The sequence below is a fragment of the Mesoplodon mirus genome (assembly GCF_964341445.2).
Source record: "Mesoplodon mirus genome assembly, chromosome: 19".
Lineage (NCBI taxonomy): Eukaryota > Metazoa > Chordata > Mammalia > Artiodactyla > Ziphiidae > Mesoplodon > Mesoplodon mirus.
In genome coordinates, this window is record NC_138995.1 from 59,614,882 (window position 1) to 59,632,396 (window position 17,515).

Below are 17,515 nucleotides of genomic sequence, written 5' to 3' on the forward strand. Positions count from 1 at the left end.
GAGGAGGGGCTGGCAGCTGGATTCTTAAGTCTTTTTGGAAGGAGTAATTTGGAGCCTGGGTTTTTGTGGGAGGAGGGAGCTGCCAGTAACCTGGAATGGAAGACAAGCCAGTCTTCTTGGTCCCGACTTCTGAGGGTGGATTGGCCCGGCCCACCCCCTGAGAGGTCCAGATTCCGGAAAGGCAGGTTTGGGAGGCGCTGTGACCTGGTTTCCCCTTCCCATGGGGGCGATGGGACCAGCCCAAGCAGAACCCAGGAGCCTTGCTGCAATAGGGCTGATGGAGACAGACTTAGGCAGGACCTGCTCGGGGCTTATGGGGAATTGCAACGCGGTGGTGGTTCCCTCTCTGCCCTCCACCGCCCACCCGTTCCCCATCCTTTAGCTCACAAAACAGGCAGTAGGAAGGCGCGGCTCCGCACGTTTAATGTAAAATCATCCCTTGGATCGGAGGGGACAGAGAATCTCTCTCAACTTCTCCCGGTCAGGCCCCCGCCAGGATTCAAACCTTGGACACGCCTAGAACCGGTTCAAACCCTGGACACGCCTAGAACGGGGCCAGAGCTGGGCAGAGACACGCTGCCTGAGTTCCACGTGGGGAAGCTACCCTCCCGTGAAATCACGAGGCTGGATCTATGACGAAGGAGGCGTGGCCACAAGGGGTAGCGTCCAGAGGGGAAATCTCATTGGGCAAAGCTCGGAAGGGAGGAACTATTTAGTGGATGTCTTTACTGCGGTAGAGCCAAAGGTGATGCCGTTCCATGGGGGCGGTGGCAGTTCTGGTGACGTCATAGATATGGGGCCAAGAGGGGCGGAGGTGTCCCTCCTCTCCTTTCAAGGGGGCGCGGCTCTATAGTTCGCGGGGGCCAGGGTCTGAATATCCAGAAGCTGGGAACTTGAATATCCAGAAGGCGTCTCCAGGCCAGCCGAAGCCAAAGGCGGAGACCATTGAGGCTGGAGTCTTGCAAACCCTCCTACCCTGCGCCCACCCTCCCTTCCTCCAAGGCGCGAGGTCTCAGTTGTCCTCCATGGTTTTTCGAATCCAGTCCAGGTAGTGGCACACACTAGTATAGACACCAGGGCGCCGGGGGCTGGAGCAGGGCTCCGAGCCCCCAGACACCACACCCGCCAGGGCCCCATTGCAAACCGGGGGGCCCCCAGAGTCACCCTGTGCGCGGAGGAAAAGCAGAGAAACTGTTAGGCCAGTCTACTCAGGACAGGACACAAGGCACTCTCTCCCTCTCAGGAAGCTCCCACTTCCCTCCTCCTACAATACCCAGGAGTCCAGGTCTCCAGTCCCTCCTCCCTCAGACCCAGGAGTAAAAGCTCATAGCCCCCACCTCCCCCTAGGACCCAGCAATGTGGACCGCTCTTTCCCCAGGACATAGAGTCCAACCCCCAGTCCCCTCCTCCTTTAGATTCAGGAATCCTGGCCCTGGTCCCACCCCTTCCCAAGACCCAGGTTTCCCAGCTCCTTCCTTGCTCTGATCCAGGAAAGTCTGGGGCCCCAACTCCCTTCTCCTCCAGGACCCTGGATACCCATCCCTCTCCTTCCCAGAGGAGGTCTCACCTGGCAGGAGCCCCGGCCACCCTCCCAAAGGCCAGCACAGAGCATGTGGTGGAAGATGTGGTCTGGATATGCCCGATGGCAGAGTTTTGGCTCCAGGATGCTGATGTTGGCACACTGCAGCGTGAGTGGGTACTGCACTGTTGGGGAAGGAGGTCCAGAAAAGGTCAGCAGCTGTCTCCATCACACTCAGCACCGCCCCCCCCCCCCACTTTCCTAAGATGGAACCATGGAGCCACAGCATAAGACTCTCAAAGACAAAAACAAGAGAAAGTGACAAAGCAACAGAATCACAGCATGGAAGAGAAACAGATGGATATGACGGGGAGAGGGCCAGAGAGAGAGAGAGAAAGATGCAGAGAGTCAAGAGACAAGGAGAGGGGCTTCCCTAGTGGCGCAGTGGTTGGGAGTCCACCTGCCGATGCAGGGGACACGGGTTGGTGCCCCGGTCCGGGAGGATCCCACATGCCGCGGAGCGGCTGGGCCCGTGAGCCATGGCCGCTGAGCCTGCGCGTCCGGAGCCTGTGCTCCGCAACGGGAGAGGCCACAACAGTGAGAGGCCCGCGTACCGCAAAAAAAAAAAAAAAAAAGAGAGAGACAAGGAGAGATACGTACATAACTCACACAGAGAAAAAGAGGGACCTTGGCAGGAGATAGAGACCTCTTAAGGGGAAAGAGATTCTCAGAGGAGGAAATGAAGAAATAGGGAGAAACAGACCCAGAGATATCCAGGGAGAAGCAGTGAGATAAAGGGGGAGGAGACATTTATAGGGAGATGGTCACTGACAGAGACAGAGATACAGATTTAGAGAGACTAGATAGAAATAGAGGGAAAGTGGGGGGAGGAGGCCTTGTAGGGAAACAGCAGCCCTTGGGGTGCACTGCAGTGGACCACAGAACCCGTATCTTGTTTGAAGGGGGCAGCCTCCACTGAATCTACCCAATAATGGTCGTTATTTTAGAAATATGAACCCAGCATTGCCAGTCTTGAATTTTTCAAGCGAATCCAGAAACTTGGCTTTGATGTAAAATCTCTCAGGTTTTAAATGTTGGCAGCAACAAACTGAGGGTTTTTTCTTTTTTTCAAGACATTTTGAAAACCAGTACTGCTGTGGGAGGCCAATTTTTTTATTTATTTATTTATTTTATTTATTTATTCTTGGCTGCGTTGGGTCTTTGTTGCTGCACGCAGGCTTTCTCTAGTTGTGGCGAGCAGGGGCTACTCTTCGTTGTGGTGCATGGGCTTCTCTTGTTGCTGAGCACGGGATCTAGGCGCGCAGGCTTCAGTAGCTGTGGCATGTGAGCTCAGTAGTTGTGGCTCGCGGGCTCTAGAGCACAGGCTCAGTAGTTGTGGCACAACAGGCAGGCCCAGCTGCTCCGCGGCATGTGGGATCTTCCCAGACCAGGGCTTGAACCCACGTCCCCTGCATTGGCAGGTGGATTCTTAACCACTGTGCCACCAGGGAAGCCAGGGGGGCCAAATTTGACTAATGGATTTGCTGATTCTGAGTGACGTAGACCTTATTTCAATTCTAAGATGCATATATTTTCACATTTAAACATCTCTGAAATCAGGATGTGCCTTGAGTAAATGATGTCATACAAGCATAGATGGGACCTTCTTTTTTCCTTTTCTCGTTTTTAGCAGGTTGTAGAATAATGATGCATCTTATAATTTATAGCATTTAGATCTGATGAAATATATGGATAGATAGATAGGTGATAGATAGAACACAGAGATGCAAAAGCAGAGACAGAAAAAGAGAGGGGATTCAGAGCCCTGGCATGAAACATAGGGTGTGTGTGGTGGACAAGGCTGTACCGTTAGGACTGGATGTGGCCCCCCAGCCTGAGATTAGGCAGTCGGTGCCTGGGGAGACGCAGGTCTGGCTGAGTTTGAGGGGCTGCACGGCAGGTCCCAGAAAAGCCTTCCTGGGCAGACGAATCAGCATGATGTCATCATTGTGGTCTTGGGCACTGAGGTCCTTGTTGAACCCAGGATGAGGGAAGAAGTCTTTGGCCCAGAACAGCTGCTCTGGACCCTCCCATTTCCAGAGGTGGTGCTCCCCGAGTCGGACCCCCAGAAACCTGTTGGACAGGTCCCAGAGGTCAAGGTGGGATAAGGTGAGGTGTCTTCTCAGCCCCTGTCCTCTTTTCTGTCCACCAGGATGCTATGTGACTCTCCACAAGCCACACACCCTCTCTGGGGCCCTATCATCTTCATGTGACATAGAGTGCTGAGTGATTTTAAGCAAGGCACACACACCCTCTCTGGGCCCCTATCATCTTCGTGTGACATAGAGTGCTGTGTGATTTTAAGCAAGGCACACACACCCTCTCTGGGCCCCTATCATCTTCGTGTGACATAGAGTGCTGTGTGATTTTAAGCAAGGCACACACACCTTCTCTGGGCCCCTATCATCTTCGTGTGACATAGAGTGCTGTGTGATTTTAAGCAAGGCACACACACCCTCTCTGGGCCCCTATCATCTTCGTGTGACATAGAGTGCTGTGTGATTTTAAGCAAGGCACACACACCCTCTCTGGGCCCCTATCATCTTCGTGTGACACAGAGTGCTGTGTGATTTTAAGCAAGGCACACACACCCTCTCTGGGCCCCTATTATCTTCGTGTGACATAGAGTGCTGTGTGATTTTAAGCAAGGCACACACCCTCTCTGGGCCCCTGCTTCCTACTCCATCTCTTTGTCTACCTCTAACTTTGTAGCTCTCCCCCAAAGCTCACACCTCTTCCTAGCCCCATGTCAAGTAAAACACCTTCCTCTCTGCCCCACCTGGAGCCTTAGTGGTGACCTGAGTCCCCTGGAACCATGGAGACAGGTGGAGGCTCCACCTACCACCCAAAAACAGACCCACCCCCTGCCCCCACAGGTCTGGTGGTTTCTGTAGGGAGTGGCTCTGTGTGCTTTGGTGTGTGTGTATGGAAGGGGTGAGATATGGAGAATCCCCAAGTTGGGGGTCATCTGTAGGCTCAGGCTTTCCCTGTCTGCCAAATCCCTCATCTCTCAATGCATTTCTTCCTGAGGTCTAGCCTCAAGCCCTCTCACTGCAGTCCCAGTCCACTTGTTCTACTCTGGGTTCATGCCCTGGATAGCTGGGGACCCTCAAGGGGTCTATATGTCCATCCCCCAGACTCTGGCTCTAACATTAGGGACGAGGCTAATGACTGAGAACTCAGGGTTTGAAGAGTATGAGGGGTTATTTCTACCTTTTCCCTCTCTGTCAACTTGTTGCCTTGCTTCTGTGTCTGGGAAACCAGTCCCAAGCCCACCTCCCAGCCCCAACTTGTCCCTGTTCCTGAATCTCTTGTACCTCCATATTTCTGCTTCTCCCCTTCTTTGTCTTTGGGGCTGAAATCTGAACATTGTTTTCCTAGCCTGATGTAGAGGCCTGAGCTAAAAGAGGCTCCAGCATAGAGTGATGCGTGATGGGAAATTCTCACACAGCATCCTGTATAGCCTCTGTGCTTCATTCCTAGAGGGAAGAATATCAAACAGGAGGGATGGCCCCTTTCCCCAGATAATATAAAAAGGATTTCTGCATCAGGTAGATTCTAGAATTCTGTTAGAATGCCCAGAATCTAAGATTCTGGAATTCTAAGATTCTAACAGCTTAGAAATCCACGATCTTAGAATTCTATGAAGCTCAAGTTCTAGAATCTTATGAATTTGAGATTCTAATGTTTTCGATTTCTCTGGATCAAAAAGTCTAGGATTTTGGGGACTTCCCTGATGGTCCAGTGGCTAAGACTCCACGCTCACAGTGCAGGGGTCCCAGGTTTGATCCCTGGTCAGGGAACTAGATCCCACGTGCATGCCACAACTAAGAGTTTGCATGCTGCAACTAAAAAAAAAAAAAAGATCCCTCATGCTGCAACGAAGATCTCTCATGCCTCAACCAAGACCTGGCTCAGCCAAAAATAAATAAATGTCTAGGATTTTTAAATTATCTGAATGAAATCTAGGAAACAAAGAACCTAGACTTCTAATATTCTGGGATAATAAGACAAGAATTTCATCATTCTAGAATTCTAGAAATCTTTGATTTTAGAAGTGTAAGGATTAGGATTCGAATAGTTTGAAACTCTTGAATTCTCTTGGTTAAAACTTTGGGGATTTTAGAAATCCTGAATGATAGCATGCTGGGATACTAAATCCACCAGATTCTAGACATGTATGAATATAAGCTTCTAGAATTCTCTTGGTTCAAGATTCTAGAATTCTACAGATCACAGTATTCTAGGATACTGTAATTCAGAGATTCTAAGATATGAGCTTCTGTACTCAATGAACCTAGCTAGAACAGGTTGAATCTAAGATTCTAGGGTTGTGCTATCCAGCACAACTATTGAGCACTTGATATCTGTCTAGTCCAAATTGAGCTATGCCGTACTTGTAAAATACATGTCTGATTTCGAAGGCTTAGTATAAAAAAAAGAGTAAACTATGTCATTCATAAATATTTAAAAATTGATAATTACATGTTGAAATAATGTTTTGAGATGGCAAGTTAAATCTATTATTAAAATTAATTTTACTCATCTCTTTTTTACCTTTTTTAATGCGTCTACTAGAAAACGTAAACTTTCCTGTGTGATTGGGGCTATACTTCCATTGGACAGCACTGCTCCAGGCTTCTCAGAGTCTACCAGTCTCTGAATCTAGGATTCTACAATTTAGTGAAGCGAATGTAACATCTCCTGGATCCAAGATTTTAGGGTTCTACAACTCTGGATTTTTCTGGGTCAGAGTCTAGGCTTCTAAGAGTCTAAGTTGCAAAATTTACACTCTTAGCAACAGATTCTTTTGGACGCTAGAATTTGGAGAGTGGGCATTTTGTCATTCTAAAGAGTTGAACTTTGGGGAACAGAAATGGAGGCTCAGCCCTTCCTGTCCACAGCTCCCTCCCTCCTCTACGAGGCTCCTTGCCTTCTTTCCCTTTCCTGACCTCCAGCCCCTCCCCAGAGTGGCCCGCCCAGGTCACTCATGGCTTGCGGCAGTGGGCAGCTGTCAGCAGCCAACGGTCACTGATGAGGGTCGCCCCGCAGAAGAGATGGGTGAGAAAGAAGAGCCCAACCTGCCAGGGCTGCGAGTTGGGGCGGCATTCCTTGGCCCCGATGGCTCGGTTGTCTGCCCAGCTTTGCCCTGGGGTGGGGGTGAGAGGCAGAAGGGTTGGTGAAGAGCCAGGTGGGAGGGCTGGGGACAGATGCTGGGATGCCTAGAGGGCAGGAGTGGACGCCTGGGGGCACAAAGAGCATGGTAGAGGGGCGCTGGGGAGCCATGGAGGGGCAGCATGATGGCAGTACAGCAGGAACCTCACCTTCCAGGAGAGAAAGCAGAGCACAGATGAATCCCAGCCTCATGACCTCCAGGGTGCTTTGGTCCTCGAGCCTGCTCTCCAAGTCCGTGCTTCTTTATGGTATACCATACTATATTCCTCCTCCCTGGGGCTGCCCCGGTGATTAATCTGGGTTGGGAAATACCCCAGGGGAGGGGGAAGCCCAAGAGCCTTGACTGGGGGCCTTGGGAAGGAAGACAGTACAGAGGGGCCACTTGCCGGGATGAGCTGGTGGCCTGCAGCATCAGGGAATCTTGCGAAATGGGGGAGGGGCTCAGGGATCCTGCTAAATGGGGGAGGGGCTCTGGGTTGTATAGTCCTTCTGGGGTTCACCAGAGGAAGGGGCCCTCAGTAACCCTGACTTCTGGTTACAGCATCTACATACAGGATATTCTGTGGCCTGGAGGAGGAAGAGGGAAAGGAGGAAGATCCCTACGGTGGAGTCCTGGGGTGGAAGCAAGTTTATCTTGAATGTAGCTGCAGTGGGCTGGGACCAAGGCACTGGGCAGGCTGGAGGTTTACACAGAAAGACCTCCCAGAAATCAGGCAAGGAGTGGAAGAAAGAGTCAGGACTCAGAGCAAAGAAGGCAAGCAAGAAGGCAGGATGGGGTGAGGCAGGGAAAGAGGGAGAAAGAACAAAAAACAAAACAGGGAGATAAAAAGACATTGAAGGATGCCGGATGAGATAAGGAAAGAGAGACAGAAGCACTGTCTGGAGTGGCAGAGACCACAAAGAGAGCTGCACATGTGTACACACCCACAGAACCCTCCCTGCACTGGGGATTTGGGCCCCTTTCCGTGAGGACAGAGGCCTCTCCTAGCACGGTTCCAACTGGGTTAACTCATTCTTTTTTTTTTTTTTCTGGTATGCGGGCCTCTCACTGTTGTGGCCTCTCCCGTTGCGGAGCACAGGCTCCAGACGCGCAGGCTCAGCTGCCATGGATCACGGACCCAGCCGCTCCGCGGCATGTGGGATCTTCCCGACCCAGGGCACAAACCCGTGTCCCCTGCATCGGCAGGCGGACTCTCAACCACTGCGCCACCAGGGAAGCCCCTTTTCTCTCCTTTTTTTTTTTCCAAGGGTTAACTCATTCTTGTCATAACCTACTTCCTTTTTCACATCCTCACCACTCCAAGGATCCAGGTGCCCAACCTAGGTGGAACTAAGCACTTTTCCCATTCTCTTAATGCCACCATATCTTGACTAAGTCCTGAGAACATGGTCTTGTTTTTTCCGCCCATCTCCTCCCTTCCACTGTCCTTCCCATCACCTCATCTTTCCTGCCTCTCCCCCCATCCCTCCTTCTCACCAGATGGGCAACCCTTGGAGGGCCAAGCCCAGATCTGACTCATCTCTGTGTCCCTCACATCACCCTGTTCAGGGCTGGGATCATGGGGGGGCCTCAGGAGATGTCAATTGAATGAGTGAATGTCTTTCTCCACATCTTTCTTTTTCCAGTGAACTCCAACTCATTCTTCAAGATCCAACCTAAATGCCCCTTCCTCCAGGAAGCCTTCTCTGATTTCTCCAGGCAGAGTCCATCTTTTCCAGCCTGGGCACTTCCAGGCTTCTTCCACTTTCTGTTGCTGTAAGCCTGGTTATCAGGCTGGGTCTGGGCTCCCCTTGAATGTGTACAACTCACCGTGATTTAGTGGTTTGGAGCATGGACCGTGGAACTGGACCACGTGGGTCCAAAGCTCAATGCTGTTAATTATTAAGTGTGTGACCTTGGGTAAGTCACTGGACCTCTCTCAGTTGCTCCATTTATTAAGCAGCAATAATAACTGGGGTTGTGGGAGGATTATGTGAATTAACACATATGAAGCACTTACAACTGTGGTAGGCATTCAATAAATATGTTTGTCCCTCACCTATAGAGCCCTGCACTGCCACCATCATAATACATATTATCCATGGCTGAAGTTGCCTTATACCCTCTGCAGACTGGGAAGTCCTCGAGACCAGGGACTGAATACCCACTATGTGCTAAGTGCCATACTAACTGCTTTATAGAACTTTTTTTTTTTTTTTTTTTTTTCAGTACACAGGCCTCTCACTGTTGTGGCCTCTCCCGTTGCGGAGCACAGGCTCCAGACGCGCAGGCTCAGCAACCATGGCTCACGGACCCAGCCGCTCCGCTGCATGTGGGATCTTCCCGGACCGGGGCACGAACCTGTGTCCCCCGCATCGGCAGGCGGACTCTCAACCACTGTGCCACCAGGGAAGCCCTATAGAACATTTTGATTGCTAACTTTATTGACTGTTTACTCTGTGCCAGGCAGCTGGCTAAACATTTCATGTATGCTTTCTCATTTAATTCTCTAACCAATCTCTATTTCATAGTGGGGATAACTGTGGTAGAGAGAGCATTCAAGCTTTTTGCTCAAGTCACACAGTGAGTTACAGAAATATATTTTCTTCCTGGTGAACTCCTACTGATCCTTTAAAACCCCATGCATATATCCCCTCACCTGAGAAGCCTTCCCTTATTCCTTCAGGAGGAGTCCTTAGGCTCTCTTGGGGCACCCTATGCCTCCTTCTGTTACAGCACTGATCAATTTGTTTTATTTGTTAATTCAACAATGTGTTGAATGCCTTCTGTGTGTCAAGCATCAGACCGGGTGCTTAGAAAACCACAGTGAATAAATCAGAGTCCCTGCCCACATTGACTGGGTGAGGGGAAGTAGGGGACAGACCATTATGGAGTAAACAGATAAATGAGATCATTTTTGCTATAACAACTGCTGCAAAAGAAATAAACAGAGCAATGGATTAGTGGCCATGGAGGAGGAGTACAGGGGGAGACCCCTTTAGCCAGGGCAATCCTGGAAGGCCTCCTTGAAGAAGTGACCTTTAAATGGAGACCCGAATGACAAGAATTTAAGGCTTCCTGACCTGACTAGCAGCTTCTTGAAGGTAGGGCTCACTCTGATTCATCTCCAAGACCTGGAATAGGACATGACTCTGTAAACATTTATGATGTGACTAAAGGAATGGGTGAATTGCCTTTAAAAATGAATCGAGGGCTTCCCTGGTGGCGCAGTGGTTGAGAGTCCGCCTGCCGATGCAGGGGACGTGGGTTCGTGCCCCGGTCTGGGAAGATCCCACATGCTGCGGAGCGGCTGGGCCAGTGAGCCATGGCCGCTGAGCCTGCGCGTCCGGAGCCTGTGCTCCGCAACGGGAGAGGCCACAACAGTGAGAGGCCCGCATAACGCAAAAAAAAAAAAAAAAAAAAAAAATGAATCGAGTTTTTGAATTCCTACTTCGCTTAGTGAAGTTCCTACTTCACTTCTGATTCTTGCATAATGAACTCAGCTGATAAACCTGATAGATGTTTCCTGGGTGTGCTAATAGGAGTGGGGGGATAGTCAGCAGAAGAGAGCTGTGTAGTCTCTGCTCAAACCCTGTGCCCCAGTCTTCTGTGGGCTCTGTGGGGCAGGGACCTTGTGGTCACCACTGTGTTCCCGGTGCCCAGCATCGGGCCTGCCATACAACAGGTGCTCAATAAATTGGTGTGGGCTTCCCTGGTGGCCCAATGGTTAAGAACCCACCTGCCAGTGCAAGGGACACGGGTTCGAGCCTTGGTCTGGGAAGATCCCACATGCCACAGAGCAACTACGCCCATGCGCCACAACTACTGAGCCTGCACTCTAAAGCCTATGTGCCACAACTACTGAGCCCACGAGCCACAACTACTAAAGCCCACGCGCCTAGAGCCCATGCTCCTCAACAAGAGAAGCCACTGCAATGAGAAGCCTGCGCAACGAAGAGTAGCCCCGGCTCACAGCAACTGGAGAAAGCCCACACACAGAAACAAAGACCCAACGCAGCCATAAATAAATAAATAAATAAATATTTAAAAATAAAACTAATAAAATGAAACTGAAATACTGTATTTTAAAATAAATAAATAAATTGGTGTTTGAAAGGGGAAACAGGGAAGTAGTTAGGACCCCACGCTCTCACTGCCAAGGGCCCGGGTTTGATCCCTGGTCAGGGAACTAAAATTCCACAAGCCTCACCAAAAAAAAAAGTGGGGGCGGGGGCGAGTGGACAAAACAACCTGTGCTGGATGGAAAATTTCTACTGTGCATGTGTTCTGCTTATGTTACCACTCCAAAGTCTGGGCTAAGTGGAGCCACTGACACTTCTGTTAGCTTTGCCTGGATTCTGTGTATAATAGCCCCTAGCATGGGAATATTTACACAGGGACAGTTTCAGGGAGAGGACAAGAACCCCTCCTCCTAATTTTCAGGACAAAATTTCAAAGCCAATTTGGAATGGGGGTGGGGATGGAGTTGGACTTAGGGTGTCTGGGTGTTGGATCAGGGAATGAGAATGGAGATGTGGTAGAGCTGGAATTGGAGCCGGTAGTAGGTGAGGGGATGGGGATGGATCTAACAAAGAAACCAAAAAATTTCCTCTAAATTTCAGAGGGCTTCTTTGCATAAACTTAGCAACTGAAGTGGGGTGAGGTGCTCTGGTCTTAGAGGCTGAGATGGATGCAGGGTGAGGTCCCTTGAGTTCCAGTGGCCCCAGGAAGGCACAGAAGGTACCAGATGACTCAGAGACAGCCCAGTTCCTCCTGGGACAGAAGGAACAGATGTTGGGTAGACCCAGACATGGGAAACAGTGGGAGGGAAGAAGGAAGTGGTTAAGAGGTGCTTCATGGAACTTGACAGGAGGGTGAGGAATGTAATTCTCCCATCAGCCCAGAGGGATGGGGATGGTATGGGGGTTTGGGATTGTAGGGTACCCCTGTGCTTTTCTCCCCAGGACACAAAATCACACACATTCCCACCAGGACCTGTTGCCATTTAATCAGAACTCACTACCCACTGTGTTAGTACTTTGCATGACAATTACGATAACGATCTACACACACACGTTATAGTCTCTTCATAACACGTTTATGAGGTACACACTTCATTGTTCCCATTTTCCAGGTGAGGAAACTGAGGCTCAGAGAAGATGCTTGGCTAGCCCAAAGTCACACAGCAGGGAGTGGTGGAGGAAGCCAGGTTGGGTGATTGATAACTTCTCTCAGAGACTAGTGACCACCGGCTTCCTGGTTTCTCATGAACAAAACTTTGCCACCACTTTCTGCATCTTGGCTTCAACGCGGGCAGAGAACAGCAGTGGGCAGGAGGCATGAGGGAAGACGAGAGATGTTAATAGGTGTGGATGGGCGACAGAAGTTTGAGTGGGGGAGGGGGAGTGTCCAGCTGTCTGCGGGGGGAAGGAGGGGAGGAAGGAGGAAGAGGGCAGATGGCGAAGCAGTTGCAGGGCCTTTGGGTCACTTGGAGCGGATGGTTTTCTCTATCCAGTCGCGGTATTTGCAGATCTCAGTGTAGACAGCTGGTTGCTGAGCAGAGCCGCAGGGGTAAACGCCCCATGAAAGGATGCCCTGAAGGGTCTTATTACAGACCAGAGGGCCACCTGAGTCACTCTGGGGGTGGGAGGAAGGAGAGATCAAATAAATACACCAGTGGAAAGGCTGCCACTTGGGGGTCTGGGGTAGTGATGGGGAAGGGGGGTGTTGGGTAGGGTTGGAGCTGGGTTGGGGGTGGGATGGGGTTGTGATGGGGTTGGGGGTGGCGTGGGGGTGTGATGGAGGTGGACTTGGGGTTTGGGGGCATTGGGTGGGGGATGAGAATGGAGAGTCGATGGAGCTGGGATTGTAGCTCTTGGTAGGTGAGGGGTGGAGCTGGATCTAGAGATGGGGCTGGGGTAGGGGTTTAGGCATGGCTTGAGGATGGGAATGTGGTTGAGGATGGGGTGGGAAGGGGGTTTAGGGCTGGGGATTGGCTTGAGAGTAGACTTGGGGACAGGGCTGGGCATGAGAAGGTGGACCCAAGGAGGTAGAGTTGGACATGGGGTTGATGTTGGGGGAGGAATGGGATAGTGCTGGACGTGGGGATGAAATTGGGCTGGGAGTGGCTATGGGGTTGGGGATGTCTGTTTTCCCATAACCTCCCTATGCTGCTCCCATGAGTCAGAGACACCCTCTGGCCAGTTCCTACCACGCAGGGGTCCTGACCACTGGTGAGTCCTGCACATATCATGTTGCTGGTGACCACGCCAGGATAGAAGACCTCACACTCTTTGGAGCTCAGGACAGTGACCGTGGAGCAACTCAGGCTCTTGTTGTACTTCACTGATGGGAGAAAACATCAGGTAATCCTGGGGTCCAGCCCCCAATCCTCCAGGATCCAGGAGCCCAGATACCCAGACTGTCCCCAACCCAGGCCTCAGGTTCCCAAACCCCCCTCCCTCAGGCCCAGGAGTCCAGGCCCCTCATCCTCCTTCCCCAGGATACAGGCCCCAGGGCCCCCAGCTCTTGCCTCTTCGGGAGGCTGTGGTGCCCCAGCCAGCGACCTGGCACTGGTCTCCGGGCTGGGCACAGCGATCGGGCAGGCGTAGAGGCTGGATTCGAGACCCCAGCACACCGGGCCAGGTCAGATGCAGGAGCATGAGGTCATGCTCATCTGTTCGCCCGGGCAGGATGGGGCCCGAGCTCTTGTACTTGGGGTGGATAATAGGAAGAGAGGTCCTGCGGAGCTGCTCCCCCTGGAGAAGCAGCAGGTGGTCATCCCCAACTCGAGCCCACAGAGGCCTGGGGAGGGAAGAGTCTTATGGATGCAAAGCCTTCACTGGGACTGAGACTGAAGCCTGAGTCCCTGGGAAGGAGGGTACAGGCAGTGGGGTGGGGATAGACACTTGGGTCCTGGCAGGGGAGGGACCTGGGGGCTGGGACTCCTGGGTCTGAGGGAGGAGGGGCTGGAGGCCTAGATTCTTGGATCTGATCGAGGAGAGGGCTGGGGACCCAGACTCCTGGGTCTGAGGGGGGAGTGGGTAGGGGAGAAGGAGCTGGAGACCTGATCTGGGGGAACATGGGGAAGAACGATCAGGTGTTTGGGTCCCTAAGTTCTGCAGGAATTGAGAGCAGAGGGTCTACCTTGGTAAACCTACCCTTTTCTTCCTCCCTCAGTGGGGACTCACGAGAAGAACAATTTCTTTCAGTTCTGAAGTCCTAACCACACCAGATCCTGACTTCTATCTGCTGCACACAACTATCTACAGCTAAATGGAACCCTAGCAGAATCAGCTGGTCAGTGGCTCTGGATGGGCCCAGAAACGCTGAGAAAGACCACACTGCCCCCTCGTGGCCACAGCACAACCCCACCTCTCCTCTTACAGGAAGCCCTCCAGGACCGACCCCACATCGAGCTGGCAGTTCCATACCCTCAAGTACCCCAGCCCTTCCTGCCCCCTCCCCGGGGCCTGCCTCCATAGCCCCTCCGTAGCGTCCCTGAGGAGCTCTTCCTACTTATTGTTCCCGCAGTGCGCAGCCGTGAGCACCCAACTCCTGTCCACTAGGACGCCGGCGCAGTGGAACGAGAAGCCATCGAAGAGGGACACCTGCCAGGGCTGCGACCTGTGAGGGCAAGGGGCGCCGGAGGCCAGGGGGCTCGAGGGCGTGTCGGCTCCGGGGAGCAGCAGAGCCTCCGCGACTGGAGAAAGAAAAGAGGTGGAGATCAGAGCAGGCAGGACAGCAGGGCAAGCACTGGGTGTGGGATCCGAGTGGGGCTATGGGACGGGGCTTCGGGGGGGCACAGCCTTAACTCGAGGGTGTGTGTGGAAACTGGGGATCCCGAAGGAACCGAATGGAAGTGGGCGGAGAAGAACGGCGTGAAAGGGCAAGGAGGCGGGGATAAGAATGGAGTAAGGAGGCCTAACAGGTTAGGTCTGGAGGAGCAGGGACGCTGCAGAGAGCTTCACGAGGTCAGGAAGGCAACAAGGCGGGGCAGAAGGGGGCGGGGCTAAGGCGGGCGGGGCGGAAAGGGGCGGGGATAGAAAGCAGCTCCTGGTGGGTGAAAGTAGGGGTGGGAATAACGCAACTCGCCGGAAGAAGGGGCGAGGGCAGAGGACGCTAAGGCAAGACTTGGGGTAAAATCGGGCGAAGTAAGAAGGGGCGGGGAAAGGACGCGGCGAGGAGAAAGGGGGAGTACGGATCCCGGAAGAGTGAAGGGGGCGGGATACCTAGGGCGGAGCTAGAAGAGGGGCGGGTCTGACTTGGGGCTGGGCTTCTCCGGACCTGTGGGTGAGTGCTGGGGTCCCAAGGGGAGGAGAAGTGTGCGGGGCTTGGTGATAAAAGCCCACTCTGCCATCGCCCCCGGTGTCCGGCGCTTCCCGCCGGGCCCTGTCCCCGGCCTTACCCCAGAGTTGCGCCATCAGTAGCGGCAGCAGAAGGTTCTCGAGGCCCCAAGGGCCGGAGGCGGCGGAGAGGTGGAGGTGTGAGGGTCTCATGGCCAGGACCTAGGCTGGGGGGGAGGGCCGGGGGACGGTTCAAAACACTTGCCGGGTCAGAGACCCCAGCCTGCCACGCCCGTCCGCCCATCCTGGGCCACCCCAACCCGCGGGGACCCGTTTAACTTGCGGCCGACAAACGCAGGGGTGGGCAGACGTGCGATCGGGGCCTGAACAGGCGTAATGGGCGCAAATACCCTAATGACGCCTCTCTGGCGTCCTCCTGCTGTCCCTACGCCCGAGGGGAGCGCTCTCCTGGCCGGGGCTGTCCCGGCTGCCAGCCTCTCAGTGCTTCGGGTTTCGCCTACCTTCACAGGTGGGCTGGGCATTCGAGGCTCCGAAGTGCGTCCCGTAGGTAAGGAAACTAAGGCTGGAGCAAGTCTCCTGCCCGCTACCCGACGGTCCCCACCTGTGCTCTCGCGACCCACCCCAACCAAGGTGAGGTGCACGCCGCTCACCTGGGAGTCGTGGAGGGGAAGAAGTGCCTCAGTCCTGCCGTGTGGGCCGCCGGAATCCTCTGCCCAGGGACCCCTTCCGGGCCCTCCCTTTTAACGCCGAAGAGCCCGTTTCCCCACCCTCCCCCCAGGGATTTACCTCCTCCCTTTCCCTCTTCCTAATTATACCCTGGGAGAGGCTGGCACCCAACCTGGGCCCCAGATTCCTGCTCTGGGAGGGGCCCGGGAATACAGGCTTCTCCCAGTGCCCGAAACACCCTTTTTAGAGATGGATTTCATGGAGATTCCCCAGGTCCCTGTTCCAAGAAGTCTTCGCAGATGAGGAAAGAGGGTGCCACATCCCCAGGGGCCGTGGGGATCGCGGGGATAGTGTCGGAGACAGATGACTGTAAGCGAGAGAGAGGAAAATAAACAGGGACGTGCATACCTAGAGTGGCATAATGAGAAAAGCCAGAATGCTGACCCTGAAAGAGGGAGGCAGAGAGATAAGATAGACGGAAGGAAAGAGTAGGAGCAAGAGATGCGCACAAACCAGGGAAAGAAAACACAGAGAGGGAAGCAGCAGATGCAGACCCAGAGGGATGCTCTGTGCTTGAGCCCTCATCCACGGCCAGAGCAGCGTCCTGTGTGTCCCAGCAACTAGCCCATGTGTGGTCACTTCACATACTTCCTGCCCTCTGCATGTCTCCATGTGACACACAGGCCCGTGAATCACAGGAGGCCAAAAGCTACAAGGGGCATCAGTGTCACTTCAGCCAGCTCCCTCATTTCAGGTGAGGGATGGCAGGCTCAGAGAGGGCAGTGCCTCACAGGAGGTCACACAGCAAGTCCATTTCCCAACCCAGAGGCCCAGTTCCAGCTCTGCTCATGCCAACTACCTGCCCTGCAAGGTGAGCAGAACATCAGAAGAGACCCTGAGTTCTGAACTATTTGTGAAGCATCTTCTCCAGCGAGAAGGCAGTTAACTCTAGAGGTTGTCCAGCACAGCGCCGTTCAGTTGAACTTTTCGCCGTGATGGAAATGCTTCGTTTGTGCTATCCAACACGGTAGCCACCAGCCACATGTGGCTATAGAGCTTTTGATATGTGGCGAGTGCAACTGAGGAATTACATTTTTTTGAATTAAAAAAAATTTTTTTAACATCGTTATTGGAGTTTAGTTACTTTACAATGGTGTGTTAGTTTCTACTGTATAACAAAGTGAATCAACTATACATATACATATATCCCCAAATCCACTCCCTCTTGCGTCTCCGTCCCACCCTCCCTATACCACCCGTCTAGATGAAGAATTACATTTCTGATTTTAGGCAGTTTTAAGTTAAATAGCCACATGTGGTTAGTGGCTACTGTATTGACCTGCTCAGGTCTTGATGAACTACCTATTACCTATTGCAGAGGTTGGAAAGAAAACAATGATAGCTCCCTTTTATTGGGTCTTAGCTATGGGCCGGCTGACTGACTTTGTGTGCTATCATACTTTTGCATGCACTATTTTACAGATAAGGAAAGGAGTCTTTTTTAAAAAAAAATAAATTTATTTATTTATTTTTGGCTGCGTTGGGTCTTCATTACTATGCATGGGCTTTTTCCAGTTGCGGCAAGCAGGGTCTACTCTTCGCAGTGGTGTGCGGGCTTCTCGTTGCGGTGGCTTCTCTCTCTAGGCGCGCCCATTTCAGTAGTTGTGGCATGCGGGCTTCAGTAGTTGTGTCACACGGGCTTAGTTGCTCCACAGCATGTGGGATCTTCTCGGACCCGGGCTCAAACCCGTGTCCCCTGCATTGGCAGGCAGATTCTTAACCACTGCGCCACCACGGAAGTCCCAAGGA

General features: G+C 52.7%; 2 protein-coding genes and 1 pseudogene across 3 annotated transcripts in view; all 3 read right to left on the reverse strand.

Moving 5' to 3' along the window:
- Positions 1-789, reverse strand: part of LOC309794814 — a 31,714-nt pseudogene extending 30,925 nt beyond the window's left edge. Inside the window, exon 1 of the transcript in view lies at positions 730-789. The product of the transcript in view is annotated as an uncharacterized misc_RNA (transcript). The remainder of the gene's footprint in view (positions 1-729) is intronic.
- A 223-nt stretch (positions 790-1,012) lies between these two features.
- LOC309795461 (kallikrein-9-like) lies at positions 1,013-6,946 on the reverse strand (the record flags this gene model as incomplete). The annotated part of the gene is made up of 5 exons (XM_082607833.1): positions 1,013-1,165; positions 1,568-1,704; positions 3,387-3,652; positions 6,572-6,728; positions 6,904-6,946. 5 exons carry the CDS (start codon positions 6,944-6,946, stop codon positions 1,013-1,015), a joined length of 756 nt encoding a protein of 251 aa, XP_082463959.1.
- Positions 6,947-12,218: 5,272 nt separating this feature from the next.
- Positions 12,219-15,232, reverse strand: KLK10 (kallikrein related peptidase 10; the record flags this gene model as incomplete). The annotated part of the gene is made up of 5 exons (XM_082607830.1): positions 12,219-12,371; positions 12,946-13,079; positions 13,267-13,538; positions 14,253-14,436; positions 15,142-15,232. The coding sequence occupies 5 exons, from the start codon at positions 15,230-15,232 to the stop codon at positions 12,219-12,221; spliced, it is 834 nt and encodes a 277-aa protein (XP_082463956.1).
- Positions 15,233-17,515: the final 2,283 nt, after the last annotated feature.